Genomic DNA, 25,655 nt, shown 5'->3' with positions numbered 1-25,655 from the left:
CAGTAATTTCTTTAAATATTTGGTCCTTTAAAAAAAAGCACACACACAAAACACATACAGTTCACAGTAATTTTATTTCATTGTTTTTACTGTATTTTACTGTATTTTAATGGACTGCATTCTGTCCAGACTGCTGGAAAGTGATCAATTTGTTTATTCTTCTCCCTCCTGAACATGCCTTCATGTGGATATATTTATTTTTTTCTACTTATGCAGCCAATTTACATTACAGTTATAAGACATGTTTTTTGTTTAAATAATTTAATCAGTGTCTGAATTCATTTTAGCAAGAATGATAATGACGTGCCACAGTGCCTGAAGGTTCTTGTAACTATTAATTTGCTCCTTGCCTAGCAGTAAGTACTACAAGGTTAGCCTTAATGTTCTGTGAACAAAAAAAATATAAACGAGCTAAAGTATTCATAAATATGTACCTAATTCTAGCGTGGAAAATTGGTTACGAAATGCATGAGTGCTTAGCCATCAGAAAATACATGTATTTTCCATGTTTATTTTTACTAGCTTGCTGCTGAGTATTTAATTACAGATTCCAGAAAGCATTTAGGTACAAAGTATAATGTCATCCTGTATTGTTACTATAGCAGCAACAACTGTGTAGTGCTGCTACAATTATATTTTTCCTTAAGCAGAAAAATTAGTAGTTAAATCTTACCTTCTTCCAAACCTGCTTTTTTTGTCACATCCCTGGAAAAACGTGAAATAGTATTTTTACATTAACCTCTTCTGCAAGCTTCAATTGCATCTCCTCTGTGTACACAGTAGGTTCCAGTTCTCCACTTGCTGATGCATGTTAGAACATTTACCTGCAGAATCTAACTGCATCATGAAGACTTATTCAAGCAGTTTTCATCTTGCTATGCAAATCACAACTACCACTTTTCAGAAAACTGCTCTACTCACAGTTTGGTCAGAGGGGTTTGTGTAGGTTTTGTTTGGGGTTTTTTCATTTCCAATAGTGACTGGAGATCAGACTCCATTTGCACACATGTTCAATTAGTAGCCTATCCATATTATTAAATTTTAAAGAGCACAGAGTGGTAAGTACCAGATCCAAAAGCAAAATTAGAAGGCAGATCTGGAAAAGATGGAGAGATGTATAATACAAGAATGCTGACATAGGAAGTACCTGAATAAACTGCATCTACGTTCGGGCCAATACTAGTTGTTAACTTATTGATTATATTTTAACCACTACAGCTTCTCTAAGGTGAATGTTTATTTATGGTGGACTTATAATCCATCTTGATGTAAAGTTGGCTGCAGCACATTCCACTGTAATTGGTATCCCACTACAGTAAATTCTGCAATCCTTGCTTTACTCTGTCCTTGGAAATGGAAATTCCTGTTGAGCTCTAACGCTAATACTCTGCAATTTTGCCACCAGCTAAATATCCTGTATGTGCAATTAGTACTATGTACTATCCTTCCTATGTGTAATTAAGTGTTACAGAATTGTAATGTGTAAAAATCTAGATTTGTTGTGCTGGGTAGTTATATAAAATGCTTCTGGCTTTCTAACACAAAGCAGTCATTGTTTGGGCATCTTTGGTTTCAGTAGCTTATATAAGACAATAATTCTAACACTTGAAATAGAGCATAATATTACAAATGCAGAAAGTTTTCATATTCTCAGCCATATTACATCTAGGTTGTTTTTATTTACTTACTTTGACTAAGCCACTTGTCAATTGCATCCTCATATTTTTTTGGTTCCTTTAACCAGTCTTGATGCCACCTAAGGTTGGCAATTACATTTGAGTAATTCTGACCCAAACTTTGTTTCCAGCTGATAAACTGTCTCTTGTTATACTCCTGAACAGATGAAGAAACCTTTGGGTAGTTTACTACAGAGTGGAGTGTTTTGTCCAAGGAATGTACAACTGCTGGGAATTTCATGGCAACGTTTGTTAGCTCATCTGGATCGGCAGAAAGGTCTGGAACAAAGAAAAAGACAATTGAATTGAGAGCCAGTTTGTATTTAAGCAACTTACTGAGCAGCGAGGCCATAAACGCTGTAGCGTACCGAACAGCTGTGGAAGCACCGAGCGGCCATCGGAGTACGCGATGTATTTCCATCTGCCCGTTCGCAGCATGTAGGTGGAGGAATTCACATTGCACCCGTGGAACTCGCTCAGCACCCACGAGGGACGAGGTGCTCTGGGTGACACGTCGTTTTCAGCCTTCCCACGCAGGAGCGGTATGAGAGAATATCCACTGAGGTTCTGCGGGACAGGAACCCTTGCTATATCTAAGTAAAGATAGACAAAGTCAAAATGCTACTGCAGTCACTGTGATTAAAAAAAGCTGAAGACAGTGCTACAGGTGTCTGAACGTAAATTCTATTTCAGTTATAAAACACGTATTCCTAACTATTCTCCTTGTAGACCACAGGAACCTCCCCCAAACCCTTAAGGAACCAAGGTCAGCTGCCCACCATCTTGATTAAAAGCAGTATCATCTATGATAACATTTTAACAGAAGTTAAAACTGATCACAAGAGTCTACAGTGATGGGTGGTGGTTTTTTATCTTTTTTAATCATGGTTTTTATGCCCTTCCCTTCTGCTCTGACTATGTCAGGCAGGAGAAAGAGACTGTCATAGCATGAAAGGACCCTAAAAGCTTTATGTCCAACAAGGCCTAACCATTCATTTCTTTGATAATAGTGGTGCTAAGATCCTGTCCAGCATTATTGATCAGCAAATAACAAAACGAAAGGTGGCCATTACAGTTATTAACTGTAACGTGGGGAAACTGAGGAACAGAGCCTCTTGGTTCTCTGGTATGGGTGGAGATAAAGATGGTGTCAGAGGTGGTATCAATACACACGTGTAAAACACCAGGTGACTCTATAGCCTAGTAGAGAGCCCCAAGAAGATGCTGGTAACTAGAATAAGCTCCACAGTATCAACTACACCCCAAGTGTCTCTAGCTCCCCCAAATCAGGTCAATATTAAGAGGCTGCAAAGAGCTCTCAGAGACATTCTGAAAAACAAAGCTGAGAATCCCAAGGATGTTACCTAAGCATGTCCTAAAAACAGGGTATGACAGCACTGCTAATTTTAATCACCCTACTGAACATAGCACATATTCATGCAAAATTCAACATTTCAGAGTACCCTGGTAGTATTTCATCTGTTCTATGCCAAATGGAGATACTCAGTGTATAGAAATTGTCCGTACATAACTTTTTCCTTCATCAGCACGTATCTTCCTTTTTTTCCTCTGTTTCTACAGCATATATACCTGTCATTAATCTGCAGTTCTTCCTCTGTTAAATAAAAAGGCCATCATTTGACTGAGCACTAGAAAGACCTGCAACGTGTAAAAACCAGCAGCCTCCAGTGTGTGGGCTAAAAACTGGAACAAATACATACTACATTTAAACAAATGAAAAAGGGGATGTAGACCTTCCTCTTCTGTCATCCTAAACCAGTAATGCTATTAGTTGCAGTAATGGCAGTCTCCACAAGCAAAGAAAGCTCCAGGAGGGCACCTTCAGCACCCCCTGCTTTTCAAACAGAGATTTGAAGGTACTTCCACACAGACCAACACAGACACCAGCGCTGTCTGGAGGAAAGGTTATGCTACACCCTGCTAGAAAACGACTTCTGGCTGAGTTATCCTTATCCCACAGATTCTGCTGGAATCAAAACATCTGTACCACACTTGCTATAGCGTGCACCTAATCTCAAAGTCAGTAAAGGAGGAAGTATTGAGCAAAACACTTGGATGGTGCCGTCAGAGAGATTATTGCACTGAGAGAACACAAAGCAAAGGGGTTACATTTATCACAAAAAAAGGCTTGAAATCTGTGTCCTCACTAGTCAGCAGTATCATGCAGCCTGAAGAGACATGAGATGACAGAGATGATCCCTCGTGTTCTCACATTGATCCTGACATATGTGCCTCTTTTGACATTCACACTGCAGGAAAGGGGAACTGCCAGAACAGAAGGAAAGGACTTAAAAACACAAGGTTCTGGGAATTAAAAAAAAAGGAGGAAAAGAACAACAAGGAAGGATGTTAAACCCCCTGAGCATTTATGTAATCTGGGGAAAAGGCACAAAGAAGAAAAAAAAGAGATTTTTCAACTCTTTACATGCGATACCACAACTTACATAAGAACTGTATCTAATACAGAGTACTTATTATATATAAAAGATTTGATACCAGAATTTGGAAGAGAAAGCTACTCAGATTATATCCTACTTTCAGCTGGATAATCGGTTCAAAAGTTTTGAGAAGAGACAGATAAATATTGTCTGGTCTTGTTTTAGAAAGTCAACTTAAAACAACACAGAAAAGGTTTTTTCCCTGGCTTTTACTGCTAAAAGTACAATTTTATCTACTGCCTCGCATTCTCTCAGGCAATTGCAGTGTACGAAAGGCACTTCTTAAAGACCAAGCTTTGCATACGGCCTTGAAAAGAACATTTTTCTCATCAGTAGCCTAAAAAATCCCAGATAAAGCCTCGAATGGTGAGTTCACCACATGCTTGGTTCCAATGAGTTTCATCTCTTGCATGTTTTATCACAGGTAACCGTTCAAAATGCACTCTTAAAAGTAATTTCCATCCGTGTGTCAGCAATTTGATGTCAGTCCTTTTTGTTTGATTCTCTGCCCCATAATGAGTGCTTCCATACCCCAGAAAGTAGGAATGGATATCCATTACCGTATCTCATTATGCTTGCCCAGATCAATTGTACATTTCCGATACAAATTCTTTATCGCATTTCTTCCACATGACCCTTCATAAAGGCCATTCCTTTGATAAGATACTGCACCTGCCATCCCTTCAGGCTTAATCTCATCTCTGGATATATTTACACTGTAATTTTTGTAGAAACTGTTAAGTATGAAGGCTAGCAATGATTAGTCATATCTAAACCACATCTGATTGGTTTTTATCACCTTTTTTTTATAACAAATAATCCTACATATAATCATTTGCCGTAATTGTGTTGATGACAGTAACAGTAATAAGGAACATCATCAGCTCCTTTATTTCATTTTTATGTCCATTTTCTGCGTTTTGCGTTAGGTCCGTACTCATGCTCCACAGATAAACTGCTACCTCCTGCTGTGACACTACATTGCCTCACAATGTGGGCACCTAATTCTCACCATAATACAAATGCATAATACTAATACTAACTGGGAAAGAAGGTTTTTATTTGAAATGATTTAACTCACCAAGCATAGTAGGATATATATCCACGAGAGATACCACGTTTGGTATTTGCTGATGTTCTTTTACACCTGGCCCCATGACCAAAAGAGGAACATGCGAACTTCCTTCATACATGCTCATTTTATAGAACTGTCGGTGTTCCATAGCAAGTTCTCCATGATCTGCTGTGAATATAACGACTGTTCTTTTAAGAAGCCCCGTATCTCTCAGAGCTGAAATAATCTCACCTGTAACAAGAAAATGACACTGAAAAGGATACCTTCAAAGTATTCCTTCCAACTTTCATACCTGCAAAGCAGCATGCAAACCCTGAGGAATCCTAGTCAGAGGATTGGAAACTCCTCTCTCTGCCCCAGAAGGCAAAGCCCAAAGCACTCGGCCCAGAAGAACGTGTTGTAGGGGTCTAGCTCCCAGTGAAGAGTGGAGGGCACTGGCCAACAACTGTAAAAATTTCAAAAGGCAAGGAGGTACCACAGGACAAGCCGCATTTCTGTTGTCGTCACTTTATTTAATTTCTAGCGTAACTAATAAAAGTCATTTCAATAGCAGTAAAACAGATGAGCAGAAGCCCTGACACTAGATTTAGGGTGAAGGACTCCTGACGATACCCACCTTACACACCATCAGTGGAAGTTCCTCCTTCCTGTGCCCACATCCCCACAGGAGCCCCCTGCACACACATGTGCGCAGCGAAGACAGGGCCAAGATCAGTGAAGTTGGTGATTAAACAAAGCATGTACACATCTTTAATGTTAAAACATTAAAGCGATTCTTGCTTAGAGAGTTAAAAACTGAAACTGCTACCAAATTAAACTGCAGTGGGGTTACTCTAGTAGAAGGTGTCCCTGGCTGTGGCAGGGGGGTTGGAACTAGATGATCCTCAAGGCCCCCTCCCACCCAAACCATTCTGTGACTCTATGGTAATTTCACACTTTGCAATACCTTCATTCCCTAAAACTATCAGGCTCCTGTTGTACTCTTTTCTTTCATAAAATGTGGAAGAGTAATTCTGCATCTTTTAAAATACTTTATCATTCTAACATTGCTAAAAAGATTAGCTTATTAGTGAATTTCATATTAGAATGCGAGGAAATTCTTTCATGGTCACTTCTCAAATTAAGAAATAAACAGAGCAACTTACATTATCATTTTTATGTATGTAGATCTTACAGCAAACCAGGAAGAATTCTGAATGCCTAATTCATTCTTTCTTTTCTTCGTAACTTTCAGTAATATGCTGCTAAGGGAGACTTCAAAGGTAACCTTATTGTTTAGTCTATGCGTAACAGCTGCCATCCACTCTATGCATTTGAAATGAATTTTCAAGGAAATGGCTTATGCCTTAAAATTTCTCTTCCCTTCCAGCTCTGCTTTGCTGGTCTGTCCCCTTCACAATTGTTTCCATTGTTTCAGTTAGCACTTAATCAAAGAGTATTTACTTCCTCTTGTACAACGTTTTGCCGCAGTTAATGGGCTTTTACAGGGTCTCTGACTGGTGGTTGTGATTAATTTTCAGAGCACTCTGAATTCACCTTGCAGTAGCCTTAAGAGCTACCCAGTTATTTATCATATGGACAGATTAAGCAACATCCATATGACTTACTCCCAGATCTGGATTGTGGGGTTTTTCTTCCCCGGAAGACCAGCCCTATCAGCATTTTCTTAAAAAAATCCAAACAAGAAACCCCACTGAATAATGAAACATCACCTACCCAGCATGGCGTCTGTCTCCGCACACATAGCATAATAAAATGCTCTAATATTTCTCACTTCTTGCTCTGTAAATTCTCCTGTGCAATTCTTTGTGTAAGAGGAATAATAGTCTACTGGATGCATCTCTGAAAGAGAAGACCACTTGGGTATTTTAACAGCTTCATAAGTTACCTAAAAATAAGAAGAAATTAGCATTATTTTGCAACTGAATTAAACAATTCATTTAAAAAAAACAGATTCCATTTAAAACTTTTTAGCATTAATTCACAGTTCCCAATTTGTGGTCCAGGAAACACCAGCTGCTTATCTGTTACACAGTGCTGCTACCTCCTCCATACTTCCCCTCGGCTTCCACAGGTACCAAGTCATTTTAAGAGAGAGCTGTAAAAATCAGCTAGAAACTAGGGCTAGGAATACGTGCTTTACCAGCTGATGTCTTTTTTTAAGAGCAATACTGCAGAAAAACCTTCCAGAAGTGCACTCTAGAGTTAAGTACAGAAGTATTGGCATAGTGTCTCATTAACTACAGGATAACTATAAACCATATGTATCAAAAAGATCTGGTGTTACGTGAGCCTACAGAACACAGAAATTCACTTAGTCTGAGGAGGTCTCCAGGACAGCGGATAACAAGTCTTGACACCTCGCTAAAGAGAATTCACTACATTAGTCCAATTTTCTAATACTTTTCTATTTCTGCAGATATCAATCCATTCAGGGATAAAGAAGTGTAAGATCAGTCTGAAACTAAAAAGTAGGAGCCAATCAGTTACAAATAATACTGGATTTTTTATTGAAACTGGAATGCCCAGAGACATTGTGTGCTACAGTACCAGCTTTAGAGCCTCTAAGTTTGACATACACATTTAGTCTAGGCAGACATACTTGTAAGTGCTTTCTTAAGTGTTGCATTTAACAGAGTCGATCACTTCTATATTGTAGATTTAACGCACAAATTACTGCAAAGTAGGAAGATGTAATCTGTATGGAAAAGTTAAGTTTATGAAATAGTAAAACCACACCTGCTGCTCTCATTTACCTCTGAAATTCTTCGCTAACAAACAGAGCTGACGCCTAGATTATGGCACAGCAACCGTTACCTGTGTGGCACCTTCCCAGGGCTGCAGCCGCAGCTCCACTCCTGGGCTGGCCCCAGACACAGGCAGCACTGGCTCCCGGTAATGGAGACTTAACTGTCCGAGGGGCTCCAAGCTGCACAAGACTGAAGTCGTCCCCAGAAGTATTACATCCCTCTTTGCTGGCATTGCAATTTAAGTCCCTATGGAACCCAACTGGGTCTTGCCCCAAGGTGCAGCATGGATAACTGAGAGCTGTCTGGGGAGCTACTGACATAGTGTCTGTCCCTCCAGCACACGGTGTATCTCTGACCACCAATGCGGCTACAGCCACGTGTTCCAATACCCACAAAGTTCCACCTCCCACAACAGTCAATATTCCCTCTTGACTTATCTACTAGCTGTATTAATTCACAGAATCATTTGGGTTGGAAAAGGCCTCTAAGACCATCGAGTCCAACCGTTAACCCAACACTGCCAAGCCCAGCACTAAAGCCCGGCCCTAAGCGCCTCGTCTGCACGTCTCTTACACACCCCCAGGGCTGGTGACTCCACCACTCCCCTGGGCAGCCTGTTCCAACGCCTGACAGCCCTTCTGGGGAAGAAACTGTTCCTAATATCCCATCTGAACCTCCCCTGGGGAAACTTGAGGCCGTTTCCTCTCACCCTGTCACTTGTTCCTTGGGAAAAGAGACCAACACCTATACAGTTGGTAAGACAGCAAGAGTTACAGTGCCCACAGGGATAAAACCCAGCTTTGTAGTAGCCAAACAGACATTGCAAAATCTAAGTTTCCTTAGGCCCTATAGAAAATAGGCTGCAAGAAGAAATCATGGAAGCTAAAGTCATTTTCCTATTGCTACATAAAGTCACATTTGGGACTCCTCAATGGTACTTATGAGTTGCTTAATGGGAGCAAAATGTGTCCTTCTCCATCCACAACTTGTCAGAAGACTGAACCCTTTCCTTCAGGACTACAACCTAGATATAAGGATTCACAAAGTCATAATCCTTCCATCAGTCTGTTGTAATTCACAGCCAGGAAAGAAGCCGCAAGCTCTGAAAAAGCCCCAGCTTGTGCAAAATAAGAGGGAGCCATCTGCTTAGCCACACAGGGTTTCATAAACATACCGTGTTGATACTCTGTTCTGCGTTAGCTCCCCAGTGAACAGATCATTAATTCAAGTTCTTCATATACGCACTCAAACTGCCTCATGAGATTGATCCCTGACATTTTAAAAGACTGCTTCTTCCATGGCCCAAACACAGATACATTCCAGAACAATCAGGCAATGTTCACGAAATGGTAATGTGTGGGTCACATAACTGAGTGTGTATCTGTAGTGGTGGAAAGGACCTCAGCAAATTATAGAGTTTAAGAACTCTAAGTGTATTAAGGATGACAAAAATTTGTCATGAGATGTTAATAACTCTGTCTGTGACTTGAAAAAAGGAACCCCACTTCCCAAGACATGTCTAACCTAGCAATCAGGACCTAGTAAGTTTTCCTTAATACCCAAACTAGATCTTGCTTTTTGCAAATGAAGGGTTTTTTCCCCATGCTCTTCGTCTCCCCACAAACTTCTCACTATTCCCAGAAGAACACATAACCCTCACTATTACAAAGAAATTCACATCTCTCAACCTTTATTTATATATCCTTTATTATGTGTCTTTGTATTTTTGTTGCACACAGGCAAAGAGATTTCACAGTGTGCCAGTAGAAAAAGCCAAATGAGTTATATAAATTGTGTATGGGTTTTTCTGAAGTAAGCATGAAGTGTTTTCAAACCTAATTCTCAGTTCTTCAGCTGCAAAGAATCTTCATGCCTTTATGCAGTGAAAGCTGTTGTAACCCATTTATATTTTTATGACACCTGGAGACCACATAAGACAGAGAAAAAGACAGAGAAAATGGATTTACTACTTCTTTGGAATGGAGCACTACCTGTTAGCTTTCCACATAGAGACATAATGGGACTTTTCTGCACTCTGAAAACACCAAGAAGCTACAATAGCATGGAAAGTAGATAACAGAAAAGAGAGACTTCTGCTGTGTCTTACTACTTCATATTCTAGCTTCATATTGTAAGAAAAGTCAATTTCTCACTATAAACCTCAGACAGAATGACTACATATAGCATCATTTATAACACACAAAATGTCATAAACAATGAACTTCAGATCATTGCTGAAAAGAAGTTATAGCTAAGTATAGCAAGGATTTTATTCTCCATTTAATGCTTCTAGCCACTGAAGTCCAAATTTCTTTATTGATTCGGTGACTACTGCTAACAAACCCTTTCCTACAATAGAGAAAGTTTCTTCTATTTACTTAGCCTTGAGTCAGAAATCTAACATCTCACCCAAGTGCTTTCTGTGTACTGAAATACCAAAACTAGGTCGGAGTTGAAAAATCATGAGGAATAAAAAGCTGTTCATAGTAAGTACACCTATAAATAAATTTATATTTTTCACATACCTTTTCAAGCCAATAGGGAGATGTTAAAAATGTAGAGGATCCAAAATTTTCTCCCGCATAAGGTGATGGATATGGGTGTGGTAAATTTAGTCCCAAGTAAAGAACAAATGGTTCAGTAAGGTTAATGGCTTCTTCCTTTATCCAATTCACGGCTTTATCAGTATTCCGCCAATCTGCTTCCATCACTCGCACATGCTTCCTATCACCAGTAAGGTTTACCATGGGTCTCCCTTCTTGGCGGAGCAGGAAGTCAACATCCCTAGTCCAGGCTTCCACACGGTTACTGAAAATATACACACAAGACACATACTGGGTGGAAAATGTGTTTTTCGCTTTTCCTCAAGATCAAAAGGGTTAAGAATTCCTGAAGAACTTCCCCTATACTTGTAGCTGCAAGCTATGTGTAATTTCTACATAAAGGAGAAATGTTATTCCATTGATCTATTCTGCATCTATTTTACACTCAAAGCTTTAGCCATTTTTTTTCTGCTTCTGAGTCTTTTTATTTATTTTAACTTTGTAATAAACTATTGTAACTAATTTGCTAAGTTAAGCAAGGTGGGTACGATACGCTTGAATGATTTGTGTTAAACCATAATTATCCTGCTGTCTAAAATATTGTAAAAATAGAATATGGTACCCTGTGTGGATCTGAGATGATTTGTGATCACTATAACCTATATTATAATTATGATGAATGTTTGAATATCTATGGATAAAATATAAAGTGTGCTATTTGCTTGAAACAACGTAATCGGTTCTCAGAATCCTCACCTGGAGCTGGTATGCATTCGCTTCTCACCTAGAGATAATATGTCACCACTTCTCGGAACCCCCCACCTAGAGATAACCTGTGATTGCTGCTTGGAGAAAAGCCGCCAAAAGATGGGATCATGAGGCTTTTAAATGATCCGACAGGAGAAAAGCGTGCCAAGAGACCAAGGCTTCGAGACTTCCAAAAGACCCCATAGGAGGAGGACAAAGACCCGAGCATCTCAAAGGACCCAGTGGAGAAAGAGCAGGACAGTCATCTGACGAGAGAGGATTGGTTAAAGACGGTGGCACAGAAGTATAAAAAACCTCTGTTTTTTGAAATTCTTGTGCATGTGGCAGAGTTGCGGCTCTCCATGCACCCAGCGCTGCTTTGCCTCTTGCTTCCCACCCTAAATAGATTGAACCCAAATAAAACTCTCTCTCTATATATATAAATATATATATTTATAAAAATTGGCTTTGTCTGATTATAACAACTTCATGTTAGAATGGTTCTTCTCACATCTACAAAACAATATTCAGCAATAGCATCTCTATCTTGTTGACCTTGCTCCCCATTCTGCCATGAATTCACATACTATTTATCTGGTAAACAGGGGCTTAAGATTTTTGTTATTGGAAAAAGCCATGTGGGAAATAACTTGCCCGGAGAGGCTGCCTTTAGAAGCAGTGTTCTGGTTTTGGATTGTACTATTACAGCATTTTTAAACACTACCACTTACCAAAAAAAAAAAAAAAAAAATCTGTAAGAGTGATTTATCCTGTACAATTCCTTTTGATACAGTTGAGAAATGGGACCAAGAAAAAAAGAAAGGGGGGGGGGGGGGAAGACACCACTTTAATGATAATATTTTGGGAACAGATTTTCTAATATCATGACAATTGTTGCCTCTCTAAAGCCCTTAGAAATCTGAGCTGCAGATGTCCTTGTTTCTTTGCCCAGACTGAATGGCACCACAAGTGCCATAAACAAGGGTTGGGAGTAAACAGCCCATTTAAGAGCTTGTCTAATCTTCATTTTGTTCATGGCAATTTCAATACAACAAAAGAAATTATAAAAGAAAATACTTAACTGTTCAAGGTTTGATCATGTACTTTCATCAAAACACAGCATTATTATTGTTTAAAGAGCATCTAACCAGTTTTGTCCCCACAGGAACTTTACCAGAGTACTGGTAGTTAACCTCCAGAAAAACTAGTCAGAATTATCTGTAACAACTCAGTTTATTGTTTTAACTCCTTGTTTAGGCTAACACTTTTAAGGTAGACAGTCTTAAACAAATGACTTGGAACAAACAAAGGCAGCTAGATGGCCTATACATAAAGCACATTTCATAAACATTAAAACGAAAATTGCAACTATTGTCTTAATACTGCCTTGTACAGAAAAAAATTATTAGGTAGGTCATAAGCCAGTCTGACTAATCAATCAGATTGAGGTTAGGATCAACCCCCCAAAGCTCAACACCCTCCAACCCAATCCCACTTCAGACCCTTTCCACATTATGGAGCAACAAAGGAGATGTTTTGACATATCCAGGAGGAAAGCTAATCCCCAGGCAGAAGAGGAGAAACGTGCCAAAATAAGAATCTTCAAAAGGCCAGGTGGAGAGTTGAAAAAGGGGGCAATACTAGATTCAAATCCTCAATTTAAAAGAGCAAGGGCTTGACAGACAATTATTTAAAAGCTTCAGAAATTAATTCCACTTTTCAGATGAAGGGGGATCGTATCTCCTCTGCTAGCAGACAGTACTCCAGCGATTGTAACGAACATATAGCCAGGAAAAATAATGAATGGGAATACAATTAAAGATCAAGCTTAGGGAACTACCATTATTATTAACCCAAGTGAAAGTAATTACACGATAGACAGTAACTACATCTATTTTAAATTTTAAGTGAAGATGGCCACCAACAGTCAAAAGGACACACGCAGTCTTTTTGACAGGAAGCAGAGGCTTCACATGTTCAACATACCAGAGGCTGAAGATACAGCTCTTCCTCTCTGTTAGTAGGTACTTCTTTGTATGCACTTCCTAGAAGCCCTCTTCCTCAAATTTCATTAACTCACAGCCATGAATAATTATCTCATAAGTCACATTCAAATGGATACTTAGTATACTTTACTGTGCATTTGTATTTTTAAGATACCTAAAACTCCGTAGTTAGGGAGATGATCTGTGTTAGCAGTGCACTATTTGCAATGGGTTAAGACAAAGCAGGGTCAATTTATGTCACAGAACTTAAACATTGCAGCAGAAAAGTTAACAATTCTTTTTTTATTAGGTGAATGTGGTATCGGGGGCAGTGGTGGTTCTGTGGTTTAAAGAAACCACACGTTTAAGAAAAGTTCCTGAAGACAAAACTGCCCGCTGAATCCTGCACTAGCTGAGATGCTCTAGCTCCCTTCGCTAATCTCCTTTTAAACAAGAAAACAAGAGCAGGCCGTTTTAATTCTCTCCACAATGAACAGGAACTTTCATTATAACTCTTCTACACTATTTATAGATTACTTAATTGGCTACTGAGGGTTTTTTAACATCAACACAGATGCCATGCTAGTAATGAGATCTGTATTTTTCGCTGAGTGAGGATGTATGTGCAATTTTCATTTTTTTAATTAAAAACTGTGTAAACTGCCATTTTCAAATTCTTCTTGTGTAGGCATAGAAAGGCTGACTAACCATGTGTTTATATTCATTTATTCTCAACCTCTACCCATGCTTAGTCAAATCTCAATAAGGGCTTGATCCAGTTAAGTACAGATCTCAAACTCTCACTAAAGAGAAAGTTAGGAAAAAAACGTATCAAAAAATTTGCACCAGGTAAAAATACAGAATAAAGGCCTAGGACAAAAGAAAATTAAAAACTGAAACACCACAGACTTTGCAGTATTTTTCTGCTACCTTTGAAGTGCCTAAGACTTCAGCTTCATAGGATCAAGAACTGTGCAAACATGATGTGATTATATGGTTACATCGTAATTTCTGTTCATCTGACTCAAACCCTGTCACGAAAGCAGATGAAACTACACATGGCAGAATGAGAAAAAACAGAGTACATGATTGTAACTCCACTGATACTGGTGTTGCTACAGTTTTGCAAAACCCTGTGTAATCTGAATTTATTTCTCATCTGTGTAGACCTGAAACAATATTTAGAATGGTATCAGCAGAGCCATTCATATGGGAGGGTACCAGACACAGTAAGTATGAGAGCAAGTAAGTATTAAAGCCACAGCGTGCATCGACAGCCAAGAGCACGCGAGACATCAGCAAAATGGGTCAGCATGAAGGGGCTCTCGGTGCTAAGATCACTGTAGAGACGACTTGTCAGCAGCATCCTGATAGCAGGATGGCAACCAGGTCACTGTGTACTCTGTGTGCCATTTCAACAGGAAACCAGAACACGGTAAGATAGCCACAGTAAGTAAACAAAAAGGCTATTTGCCTAATATTCCCGAAGACTGAAGTAAGCAAGATTTCAGGCAAAGCAACACACATTAGCAACTTTTCACTCCTAAAGAGTGTAAAATACCTGTGCAAAATGCCATTTCATCATTGCCAATCAACAGAAAAATAGGAAAGACCTCATCAGAGACATCTCTTGCCTTATCACCTGCCAGCAATCCTGTTCAGACTACCTGAACATGAATCTTAGGATTTGTGAGTATGAGGTTGTGAGTCAGCAGAGTTTATCACCAAAAGTTAAGCAATATAAAAATTATGTACCTCTTCCATACAGTCTGGCATGAAGGTTTTCTTTGCATTAACTCCTACACAATAAAATTCATTTGAGAAGTAAGCACTATCTGTTCAGCTTTGCACTCCCCATGTGAAGGCCTTTCTACTGAAGGCAGAATTCACCTATGGGCTTCACCTCTGGCAAGACTTCGGGAATCCAGACATTTATACGCAACCAAACTTTTTTTCAGTGCCACCTTTGTGTTCCAGTTACCACGTGAACAGCCAGGAACATGAAGAATTACTTAGAGCCGCTCTTCTTTAAACCCAGAGTGACTTTAGATTAGAAATAAACAGATTTCAACATTGTAAAACAGTTATTCTATCTCAGTGAAGGACAGAGTGAGCACATACTTCATACTACCTAGACAACACAGAATTTTTTCTGCACAAAAGCAATTCAGAAGAAAATTGTAAGGTCTGCCTAATAACGCAGATAATTTTCATTTTTCAGAGTAATTTTAATTTACTGAAAATCTCTTTGAGAAAAGCTTAAGAATAATGCACCCACAGAATCATTCCTGTCTTGCTTCATTACACGGAACAAAATCTGATCCCTTGCTTTCTCAAAGAATGGTCTGTTACAGGCACTTTACAGTATTCTGTTTAGACTAACCTCTTTTGAAAAAATAGGAACACCTGATGCAGTCACAACAAATCATCTCTACACTACAATAATATAAACATCTGTAAAAATTCGTGTTAGTGTTCAGTTGTTTCTTGCCAGAGAGGAAATTTTCCCAGCATTCATATAAACAAGCATAAAGAAGGAGAATAATGCTACAGCTCATGACCTTTTAGTACATCATAGAATTGTCTCTTACTGGAAAAAAAATGAGTTTTAAGAATGACAAAGAATAACGTAGACTTCAGAGAAAAAGAAAATCCAAAGCAAAAGACCAGAGGTTGAATACCCACCTGTTAGAAGCAAAGTTACTAAGAAAAGCTGCAGAGACAAGAGAGAAGCATCAGTAGTGCACAAATACGTACACCGCCTGGTAAACTAAGTAAACATGATGTTCTTGGTCTAAGTCTGTATCTGAATCACCTTTTATATACAGTGTAGAACTGGTATATTGAAAAAGGGAAAAAAAAGCTTTATTTTCTTTTCTGATAGCCTTAAAATACAGAGAAAATCATTACTTTGGCCAGATTCTGAAGTGGATACCATTTATACAGTATCTTGGAGATGAAAAGCAGTGTGTACATGCAAAATACTATTAACTACTTATGTGACCTTCCAACTTCTGATTGCTCCTTTTAGTGAGGGAAGCGAGAACATTTTAAGTATCTCTAACGTCATTAATATCAAGTAAAAATCTACTCTTTATTATTATTTCAACAACAGACATCATTACTAATCGGGAAGGGAGTGCATTGTCATAAAAACTACACAGAAGGAAGACAATGGTATTTTGTCCCAACTGTCCAGACATATCGCGCTCATTATTTTTAGAACACAATGCAGTAAGTTTCTAAAGGTTTAACTGTTTTTCATAAATAACAGTAATTCTAGTGTTTTGGGGTTTTTTTTAAAGAAAGCTTTACAGCATAGGAAGTTAGGAAGTTCATTGGGTTTGTGTGGCAGGGGTTTGGTAGCGGGGGGCTGCAGGGTGCCTTCCGTGAGAAGGTGCTGGGAGCTTCCCCATGTCCCGCAGGGCCGACGCCGGCCGGCGCCCAGCCGGACCCGCCGCGGGCCAAGGCCCAGCCCGGCAGCCGCGGTGGCAGCGCCTCTGGGCAAGGGCTTTGAGAAGGGGCAAACTGAGCAGCAGCAGCACAGAGAGCGCTGAGAAGAGGTGCCGGCAGCCCCTGGGCACGGCCGGGGCAGGGAGGGAGGAGCGGAGCAGGTGCTCCAGGCGCCCGAGCAGAGGTTCCCTGCAGCCCGTGGGGCCGAGCACGGCGAGGCGGCTGTGCCCTGCGCCCAGGGAGGCCCGCGCCGGGGCAGGGCATGTGCCCACGGGGGCTGTGACCCCGCGGGAAGCCCGCGCTGGAGCAGGATCCCGGCAGGACCTGCGGCCCCACGGAGGACCCGCACCGGAGCTCAGGGGCTGCCCCGCGGGAAGGACTCACGTGGGAGAAGTTCGGGGAGAACTCTCTGCGGTGGGAGGGAGCCCAGGCTGGAGCAGGAGGAGTGTGAGGAGTCCTCCCCTGAGGAGGAAGGAGCCGCACAGACAGCGGGTGAGGAGCTGACCACAACCCCCATCCCCATCCCCCTGCGCCGCTGGGGCAGAGCGGGGAGAGAAATCGGGAGTGAAGTGAGCCCGGGAAGAGGGACGGGTGCGGGGAAGGTGTCTGAAGATTTGGGTTTTAGTTGTCATTACCCTACCCTGATTTTGACTGGTGGTAAATTAAACTGATTTCCCCAAGTCGAGTCTGTTCTGCCCATGACGGTAACTGGTGAGTGATCCCTCCCTGTCCTCATCTCGACCCAGGAGCCTTTCGTTGTATTTTCTCCCCCCTGTGCAGTGGATGAGGGGGTGACAGAGCGGCTTTGGTGGGACCTGCTGTCCAGCCAGGGTCAACCCACCACAATAGCACAAGCCTATCAAAGCATACAGCCTTCAAAAAAACCCAAACACCTCATGTTTTGTGATGGTAGATTTATAATTCAAGTACTATCAATATGTTGCTTTGTTCCAATTTCCCTACACCCCTAGTATAATCAAGCCAGGAAATCTCAAGGCAAGGCAAAAAACAGTTTATGAGTATCAGTCAGGGAGCAATATGAATGATCAAAAATAACCTTCTTTCATCTTGGGCAAAACCACAGTCTTGATATTCACCTTTCAGCTACAGGTAAAAGCTAAAGTGCATCTGCACAGGATATGTTTGCTTCTACATAAAGTTGCAGGACAGACCCCTGCTAGGCTCCCAACCCCATTTCTTTTAAATTAAGGCTACTACCACTTCAGATAGAGAAGCCATTTGCCAGACCATTACATTTCATAGCAGGAGAATCTATCTGATTACCTTACTGAATGATGTCCAGAAGTATAGTCCAACTTCCCATACTTCTGTGTGTGGTAGCCATGCCTCTCCATGAGATCCATCCACGTTACATAATCTGGATCTAGACCTTTGAAGTTATTCCAAGATTCTGTTAAATGAGTGAAAAGACCACTCCACATAGCTGGTAAAAAAAAAAAAAAAAAAAAAAAGTATTTTGACAAGTGGTACTCTCTATCTAAATGTAAGTTGAATATACGTGAGAAAGGATCAATCTTCTCATTATTTTAGAGGTAAAAAGTCCAGACTGTAATCCAGTAGAGCAGGGAATACAAAGTATTACTCTTCGAAATCCTATCTTCATCATCAATATGAATAACAACATTTACTAAAATAATCCACAGAATTGCAGAAGAAGGTCCCATCTTTCCAGGTACTACACAATTATTAAATCAAGGTTTTCTGTAGATCAAGAAATATTTTTATTGATCACAGAAAGAAAATGCCATGGTAGTACAGGTCCTTATGAAACAGTCACATATTAAGATGTGTTCCAGTGTTATTACCTCCCATTATTTCAGTTAGGTTTTAATGTGAATTTAAATTTAAGTATGTTTGTAGACAGAATTAGAGTATTTTTATAAAAACCTATGTCCTCAGCCAAGAACAAAAGAAACAAAGAGTTGCCGAAGAACCATAAGGAAAGTTATGGTTAGCAAATTCCTGTGCTTCTTTGCAGCTTGTCAAGAATCGTTCACTCTTCCCATGCTAACTTAGAGCCAAAGGGAGTTCTAACACTAAACTATTCTATAAGCATGGAAATACCCTGTAAGCACAGTGTGTCAACCCCAACTCCATACCGTGGTAATACTCCTTCTCTCCCTATCCTGAAGTCCCCCTTCCTACCATCTCTTCTGGTACCACCCCTGACACCCCCACCACTGGTGCAGGCTCAGTTTCATGCAGGTCTCCAAGCCACTGGCTAAACAAGAGGTGACCCGCCAGTTCAGAGCTACACGTGTGACAACTGACCAGTGGTCACGATGACGTTGATGGACCACCTAAAACACTAAACAGAATTGACAAATTGTTGACTCATCATGCAGCTCTTCCTCACTGGCAGGACTAGCTGCTGCTTTCACAAAACTTCATAAAATTAAGTAACCTAATGCAACGTTACTGTTCTCAGCAACAAAGCCTGGCTGAAAGACTCAAAAAATCAAGAAAAAGGAAACAAGACTGACGGCATGTTCATGTAATCTCATTCACTGAAAATGTGACCTTGAGAAATAGAAAAGGGGACCAAGTTATCAATAAATGGAATACTAAACACTAAATTTGGCAGCCTGTGCCTGCTGCAGACAGGAAAGGTTGCTTCTTCCAATGTATGCTTGAAAGAAAGGGGGATCTCCCTTTCAGTTCTAGATTAATTTCATTTACGTCACCTCTGGGAGGTCTTTGCAACAATTAAAAGGGCTAAAAATGTTTTAAGATGTAACCTTTGATACAAGAGCATAGCTTCCTTATAACTTCCCAGCAAATTCTGCAAGTGTGATGATTGCCACAAGTAAAGAAAAATACTGAAGAATTGAATTAAAGCTACTGAAGGGCACAGTATGTATTTAACAGTGTTTGGAATAAATGTCATTGGAAGGCAATGCTAACAGACACTGAATTATTAATCTGTTATTCTTTAATACTTTTACTTGAGAACAGGAAAGATTTATTAACTTTGTATTGGAAAAGCAGAGTAGTTCAGAATGCAGCTTCAGCACTGCAGCAGACAACCTGATGATTTCTCTAGAAATCCTTAAGATTTTTTTAAAATACTGACGCTTCAGTGGAGTTTGCAAAAAGATTTGGGAGGTCACACATGGTTGGAAAAAGGAGAATTAAAAAAAGGAAGAAGCATGAGAAATGGAAAAGAGAAACAGCTCAAACATGAGAATAGTGTATAAATTCAGACATAAACCAAAAAAAAATTGGGTCTTACTGAAAACCAAAACAAATCTCTCAGAATTAGGTCCTTTGAAATGTCCTACCATTACTACATATTCAAACTGACACATGTACATATTTATCTGGTGTCTTGCTTGGGCCTACCTGCACGGGAAGGACAACAAATTGGAGAATTGGTGTAGGCATTGAGAAACACAGTGCCATGTCTTTTCATAAAATTTATGAAAGGCAAATCCACAGTCTGATTTCCTGGATTAAATGTCAAGCGTCCATCCTGCAATGAGAGAAAAATGGTATACAAACAACATTAACCTAATGTTACCTTGAACTTGTATTACTCAAATGTTGCCAATTTTACTCAGGTATGGAAAATGAAGTGTTGAGAAGCTTTAATTAGATCACTATAAAATACTTATGAAAGTAATTACTTACTTAAGTAATTTAATTATTAACTTATTTACTTATGAAAAAGTGTAATGTAAAAGATAATAGATTTCTTCATAGTAAAATTACTTCCCTTTATCTCTATATATATTCTAAGCTCCAGTTCTCGCAGGAGCAGGGTCCTACCATGACGCACCCATGGGTATGGTGAAAGATGACAAGGAGTCAGCTGAATCCCGATGCAGATGTGTGCATTGTACATATTTCTGTGAAGACAGAACTGATCCCCCATCCTTCTCCTCTTTTTAAAGGTTTATCCACACCACGTCTCTGTGAACTTATTTTAAACTATGGACTGGAAAAGTCATCAGCAAGCTGACGGAAGGCTGAAATGCCATCTGTAATGTTTTCCTTTTGATACTTAATTGATCCTTCATTTTACCTGTTTCTTTAGCTAGAGTTTTTAACCAGTAATTTTAAAAAGACTCCAAATTTTGAACTGGTACTTTTACTGTACAAAATTATGATGGAGTGAAACCAGGTTCCATGTTGACTGCCCTGCTTCAGGTCACTGTCTTTTCCTGTCACTCGTATGTCTTTCCCTGCTTCAGAAAGACGTTCTCAGCTCAGCCCCAGTCTTACGGGTCAGCTTTTTGGGTGAAGAAACTGTTGACAAAGAATCTGCAGTTTTAATAGATCTCCCAATCAGAGACATTACTCAGATGCTACTCCGAGTAGCTGTCCTCTGTGACAGAAGCACAGACACCTTAAAGTATGGGTATGCTTAGAACCTGTGTTTTGCACAGCATGTAGTTTGCAAGAGTCTTTAAGCAGGTAGACAAGAAGGCCAGGAGAGCACATCAAACGCCAGTTACAAATTTCACCAACTGCTGGCTCATTTGTTCCAAAGACAATGTACAAATTACCACACCAGCCTCTGCACAATAAATGCCAGCATGTAAATTCTTACCTCCAATCCGTATATGGGCAGCAGACCATCTCACCAAGTCACTTTAAATTATTTTTATTTAGTGAGAATAACTCCTGTATGAGAAACCACAGCAAAACAGCTAGAACATAATTGCTTGTAGCCTTGCAGTAACTTCTTTGTACCCACACGCAGCCTACCAGCACCAGCTACCTACAAAAAATGCTCTCCGTGCCATACACTGAACAAGCCTCATTTGGCACAAGGGGTTCTTGGTGTCTGCTGAAGCTAAGAGTCATCATTAGACATTAAGTACAAAATTGCACTGTGGCTTTCAGTGTCATCTTTTTGTTAGGTGAAAAATTTTCAAAACCATTATTTAGTGAGATATTACTTCTTCACCAGAAAATACTCAACTGAGTGACCACTTTGCTCCTGCTGAATCAAAACCAAAAATCAGCAGGTATGACGAACATGGAGTTCCTCTCTCTTAATACTGCATAGGTAGTTTTATTCAACTAATAAAAACTCCACGAATCCTTCAGATAGAGGCCTTTGATCATCTACTTCAAAATGTAAAGAACATGTACAGTCTCAGAGGATGCAGGACCAAGGCCTTACCTTCTGTGAAATTTCACCTTTAAATAATGGTACATTTGAAACAGGTACAAACACCTCTCAGGCATCTGAGTCATGGTGAAAACTCCGAAGATTATATTAGCTTAGAAAAAAGCAGGTAGATGAATGCATGAATTCTTAAAAGAGGTAGCCTACAAGTTCTTATTAAGACAATGACTTTTTTTTATTCTAAAGACTGTATTAGTTTTGAAAGGAGCTGTTTGAAACGAACATTGTACCTAACATTCTCCTATATGAAATACTAGGCAAGCTTACAGGGAAAGAATAGTTTCTTTCTGTCTTCAGCTTTTCAAGAACACAGATCAGACACTGTAAGACTTCCTATCACCTTCTTACTGTGCTGTTTCTGCACATTAGCAGATATATTTCTTTTTTCACTTTAGTTGAATTTTCTGGAATAATTTGAGAGAGGACGAAAAAAACCCTAACTCCAGACATAAGCGAGAGCAAATCTGAAGAATTTACAGTCTGTGTTACTATTGCTTCCATTACACACGACTCCTCAGGGGCAGGCACTAATTGTCCAAGTGAGAATTTATAAAGAATACTGCACATAATCAGATTGCACAGGGTTTCAGAAGGAACCCAGAAAACAGAGTTAAGCATAGCATTATTGTGCACCACAGCAGGAAATAATTCTTACAATTACTAAATATTTTAAGATTACAATTATTCAGTCACTGTTTAAAATATTTTAACCTTAGAGCCTGAGCACTTTGTTATCTCACTAGCCACCCAGCCACTGTTTGTATACTAAGTCCACAATCAGAGAGTAATGTAATTTTCTTTACTCTTCAGTTCAACCCAGGGACTGCACGCAGAAGAAAACAATTTCATTTGTTTTCTGGCAGAAAATGTTATTGGATAGCATGGCATTGTAGAGAGAATTTCCCTTTGGAGGAGCACCTGTAGAGCTAAGTGTAGCATCCCAGCACCAGACTGCAGTGAACAACTGCGCAGTAAACCGAGCCACTGGAGATCAGAATGGGATAAAAGACTGATCATCTAATTTTGCACACTGCTACAAATGTCAACTAGAATAACTATTCAGTAGGACAAACTGGAAATAGAGCTGTAATCTGCAGTATGAACTTCAACTTTGGGCTGAAAGTGCTCTTTAGAAAGTACAGAGTGATGTGTCATCCTGTCAACAATATATTCACAAGTTTCGACAACAAAGGTACTGTTTGTCTGAACAGCTGGAGACAAGCGCTTGTTCTTCCGACACCGGAGAGACTGGCAGCACGTCTATCTGGGGAAAGAGTAAGCTGCTTTAACAGACTGGGAAGGTGAAAGCTCTACAGCTATTTCTGGAAATCCACTCTCCAAGAACTGTGCAGGACTTGCCGGTTTTGAAGCACCCGGGGCAATACAATTATTCTGAGTGGCAAAAGCAAGCACCGCGCTGCAAGCAAAGCCTGTCACCACTCAATTAACCTCAAGTAGCAGTGTAGGAGTTGAACTGCCTACCAGCACGTTCCACCAGCAAGCCCTGTGCGGAAAACAGCCCTTGGTGTGACACCGAAGCAGAAAGCTGGCTGTTCGAGCAAGAGGTCACTGCTCTGGAGACCGCACACAGTCCAGCATCACTGAGAGTAACAGTTCTGTCAGGCTTGACAAAAGAGGCGTGAGACTTTCACAGGCAGCATCACCCATAACAAAGGCAGGCACATTTTCTAATGAAAGCCCACACCTTTTAAGAGCCTGCATGACTTAAGCTCTGTTTTTTCCAGAAAAACTGTGGTTTCAACAGTACCCAACTCTTCCTGTTCTCTACTAGTTACATAATCAAAATGGTTCATCTATTTCCGCCTTCAAGCCCATCTCATAAACTTATGCAACACCACAATTATTTTAACATACTCTTCTTCACAGTCACTACAGAAATACAGTACTTTTCTAAGAACTTTGTTCTTAACTGCTTTTTAAGAACATCAAACACGTGGGGTTTTGTCTTTAATTTTTGTAAGGGTTACCTCACTAATCCCTGTAAGACACTCATAAAAAACATCCTGTTTACAGGACGTTCAGAAGCCTTACTAAGATTTGTCTGCAGCTTTTGCTAGCATCTAGAGACAACCTGGCTATTGACAGTCCCAGAACCTAAAAAATTATAAATTGGGCATTTTAACTGGTAAATAGTAGTTTTAGTAAAAGCTGAACATTTGGAGAAAAATTCTCGTCTCCAAAACCCATACATTACATTGGAATGTTGAGAAAATTTTCTCGAAAGAAAATTAACAAAGAATAGAGTCAGAGGAGCTATTGCTTTATTTTTGAAATCACAGCAAAGACATGGTTTATAAAAGGGTTTGAAGAGAATAATACATGTTTACCAAACACTTAAGAAGAATTCATCCCAAGACTGACAGGCAGCTCACAAGTCGTCAAGCACTCTTACCTGTGCAGTCAAGGATGGAATTCTGAGATGACTGGGAGCCAAGTGTTGTTTTCTCAATGGAAAATGAGAAGTGGCGAGATGTGAAAGTCCCTGGAAGTTACACCATGGAGCTTAAGTTTGATTTAACAGGAAGGAGAGCTCAGATGAGGCAGACAAAACAAGGCTTTCCCTTTCTTCTGAGCAAAACCTTCACAAAAGCATTTCCAGTATGGTGGGTAGGTAGATAAAAGCGTGGCTGGAAAAGGGTAAAAAATGTGCTGTCTTTAGGTGTAAGCAAGGAAATATACTTTGTGAATGAAAAAAAAAAATCTTTTCTACACGTCTGGACATTAAATTTATCAATAAATCACTGCAATAAAGCTACTAGAAATTTATAAAAACATACCTACTGGTTCCTTTATCCTTTTAGATATTTATCTAACGAGTTTATTTGTGATATTTGTAATTGTAATATTTGTGATACCTAATAAAAGTCTGAGTAAGTCAATACATGATGCCAAACAGCTTAACTCAAGGTAATTTCATTCGTGATTACAGAAATTCTCCATTCCATCTGCCGTGGAGACCTAACGTTTTTAGAATTTACAACGGCAAGAATAACAGGGCTTAGTGACCTCCCTTTCCGCTTTTCAAGCCAACAGAAAAGCGTTCATTTTACACACCAGGTCTGTCCCACTAATCGCTGCCTCGCTGCCCTCCACCGCCAGATGCGGTGAGAAGCTGTATGAACCGCAGCTGACCGCGGGAACCACCTATGCATAAGTTTCGGGCTACTGTAACACCCCGAATGAAAACACGTAGCAGACTCCTGGGAATAAAGCCGAGTTCGGTTCCGAATACAAGTTACCTGCTGTCTCAGCGACACGGGAGGCCTGCCCTTATTGTCCCAAGCAAGCCCTCCACCCTGTGGAGGTGGTGAAAATAATAACCATCCCTATTTGTGCAGGCTTGCGGCTGTAGCCGGGGCAAAGCCACGGACAGAGCTCGCTGCCACATCCTCGGAGATGCCACTCAGGCCAGGACAGGCGAAATGCCCCCGCCGAGACAGCCCCCACCGCTCTCCCGCCCTCCCTCGCCCGTGCGGCGGCCCGGCCCCGCTCCGCCCCCGACACTCACCAAGGAGTCGCAGGTCACCAGCACCACGCTGGGCCGGGGCTGGCCCCCGGGGGCGGCGGGCCGCGGCCTCGCCCCTACCCAGGGCGCGGCGGCTATAAGGAGCAGCGCCAGCCCGGCCCGCCTCAGCGGCCCGCCGCCCCGCATCGCCCCGGCGCCGTGACCCTCCTCCCCGCCTCTGCGGGAGGGAGAGAGGGGAAGCGGCAGCACCGACAGCCGATCTGGCCGGCCACGGCTGCGGGGCCGCCCGCTGCCCTCAGCGCCGCAGACCGCCCCGGCGGGA

General features: G+C 40.6%; 1 protein-coding gene across 2 annotated transcripts; it reads right to left on the bottom strand.

Moving 5' to 3' along the window:
• Positions 1–61: 61 nt before the first annotated feature.
• ARSK (arylsulfatase family member K) lies at positions 62–25,648 on the bottom strand. Of its 2 annotated transcripts, XM_074933250.1 has the most exons (9): positions 25,376–25,484; positions 24,260–24,494; positions 20,052–20,181; positions 17,973–18,132; positions 10,486–10,768; positions 6,927–7,098; positions 5,217–5,441; positions 2,045–2,269; positions 62–1,955 (listed from the first exon to the last, which is right to left on the bottom strand). In XM_074933250.1, exons 3-9 carry the CDS (start codon positions 20,119–20,121, stop codon positions 1,681–1,683), a joined length of 1,410 nt encoding a protein of 469 aa, XP_074789351.1. In that variant the 5' UTR covers positions 20,122–20,181; positions 24,260–24,494; positions 25,376–25,484; the 3' UTR covers positions 62–1,680. The 2 variants fall into 2 exon arrangements, with proteins under 2 accessions (XP_074789351.1, XP_074789350.1); XM_074933249.1 differs by lacking the exon at positions 24,260–24,494 and having other exon boundaries at positions 25,376–25,648.
• Positions 25,649–25,655: the final 7 nt, after the last annotated feature.

This window comes from Athene noctua, chromosome Z, assembly GCF_965140245.1.
Source record: "Athene noctua chromosome Z, bAthNoc1.hap1.1, whole genome shotgun sequence".
NCBI lineage: Eukaryota > Metazoa > Chordata > Aves > Strigiformes > Strigidae > Athene > Athene noctua.
This window is presented reverse-complemented; position numbering and strand designations above follow the sequence as displayed.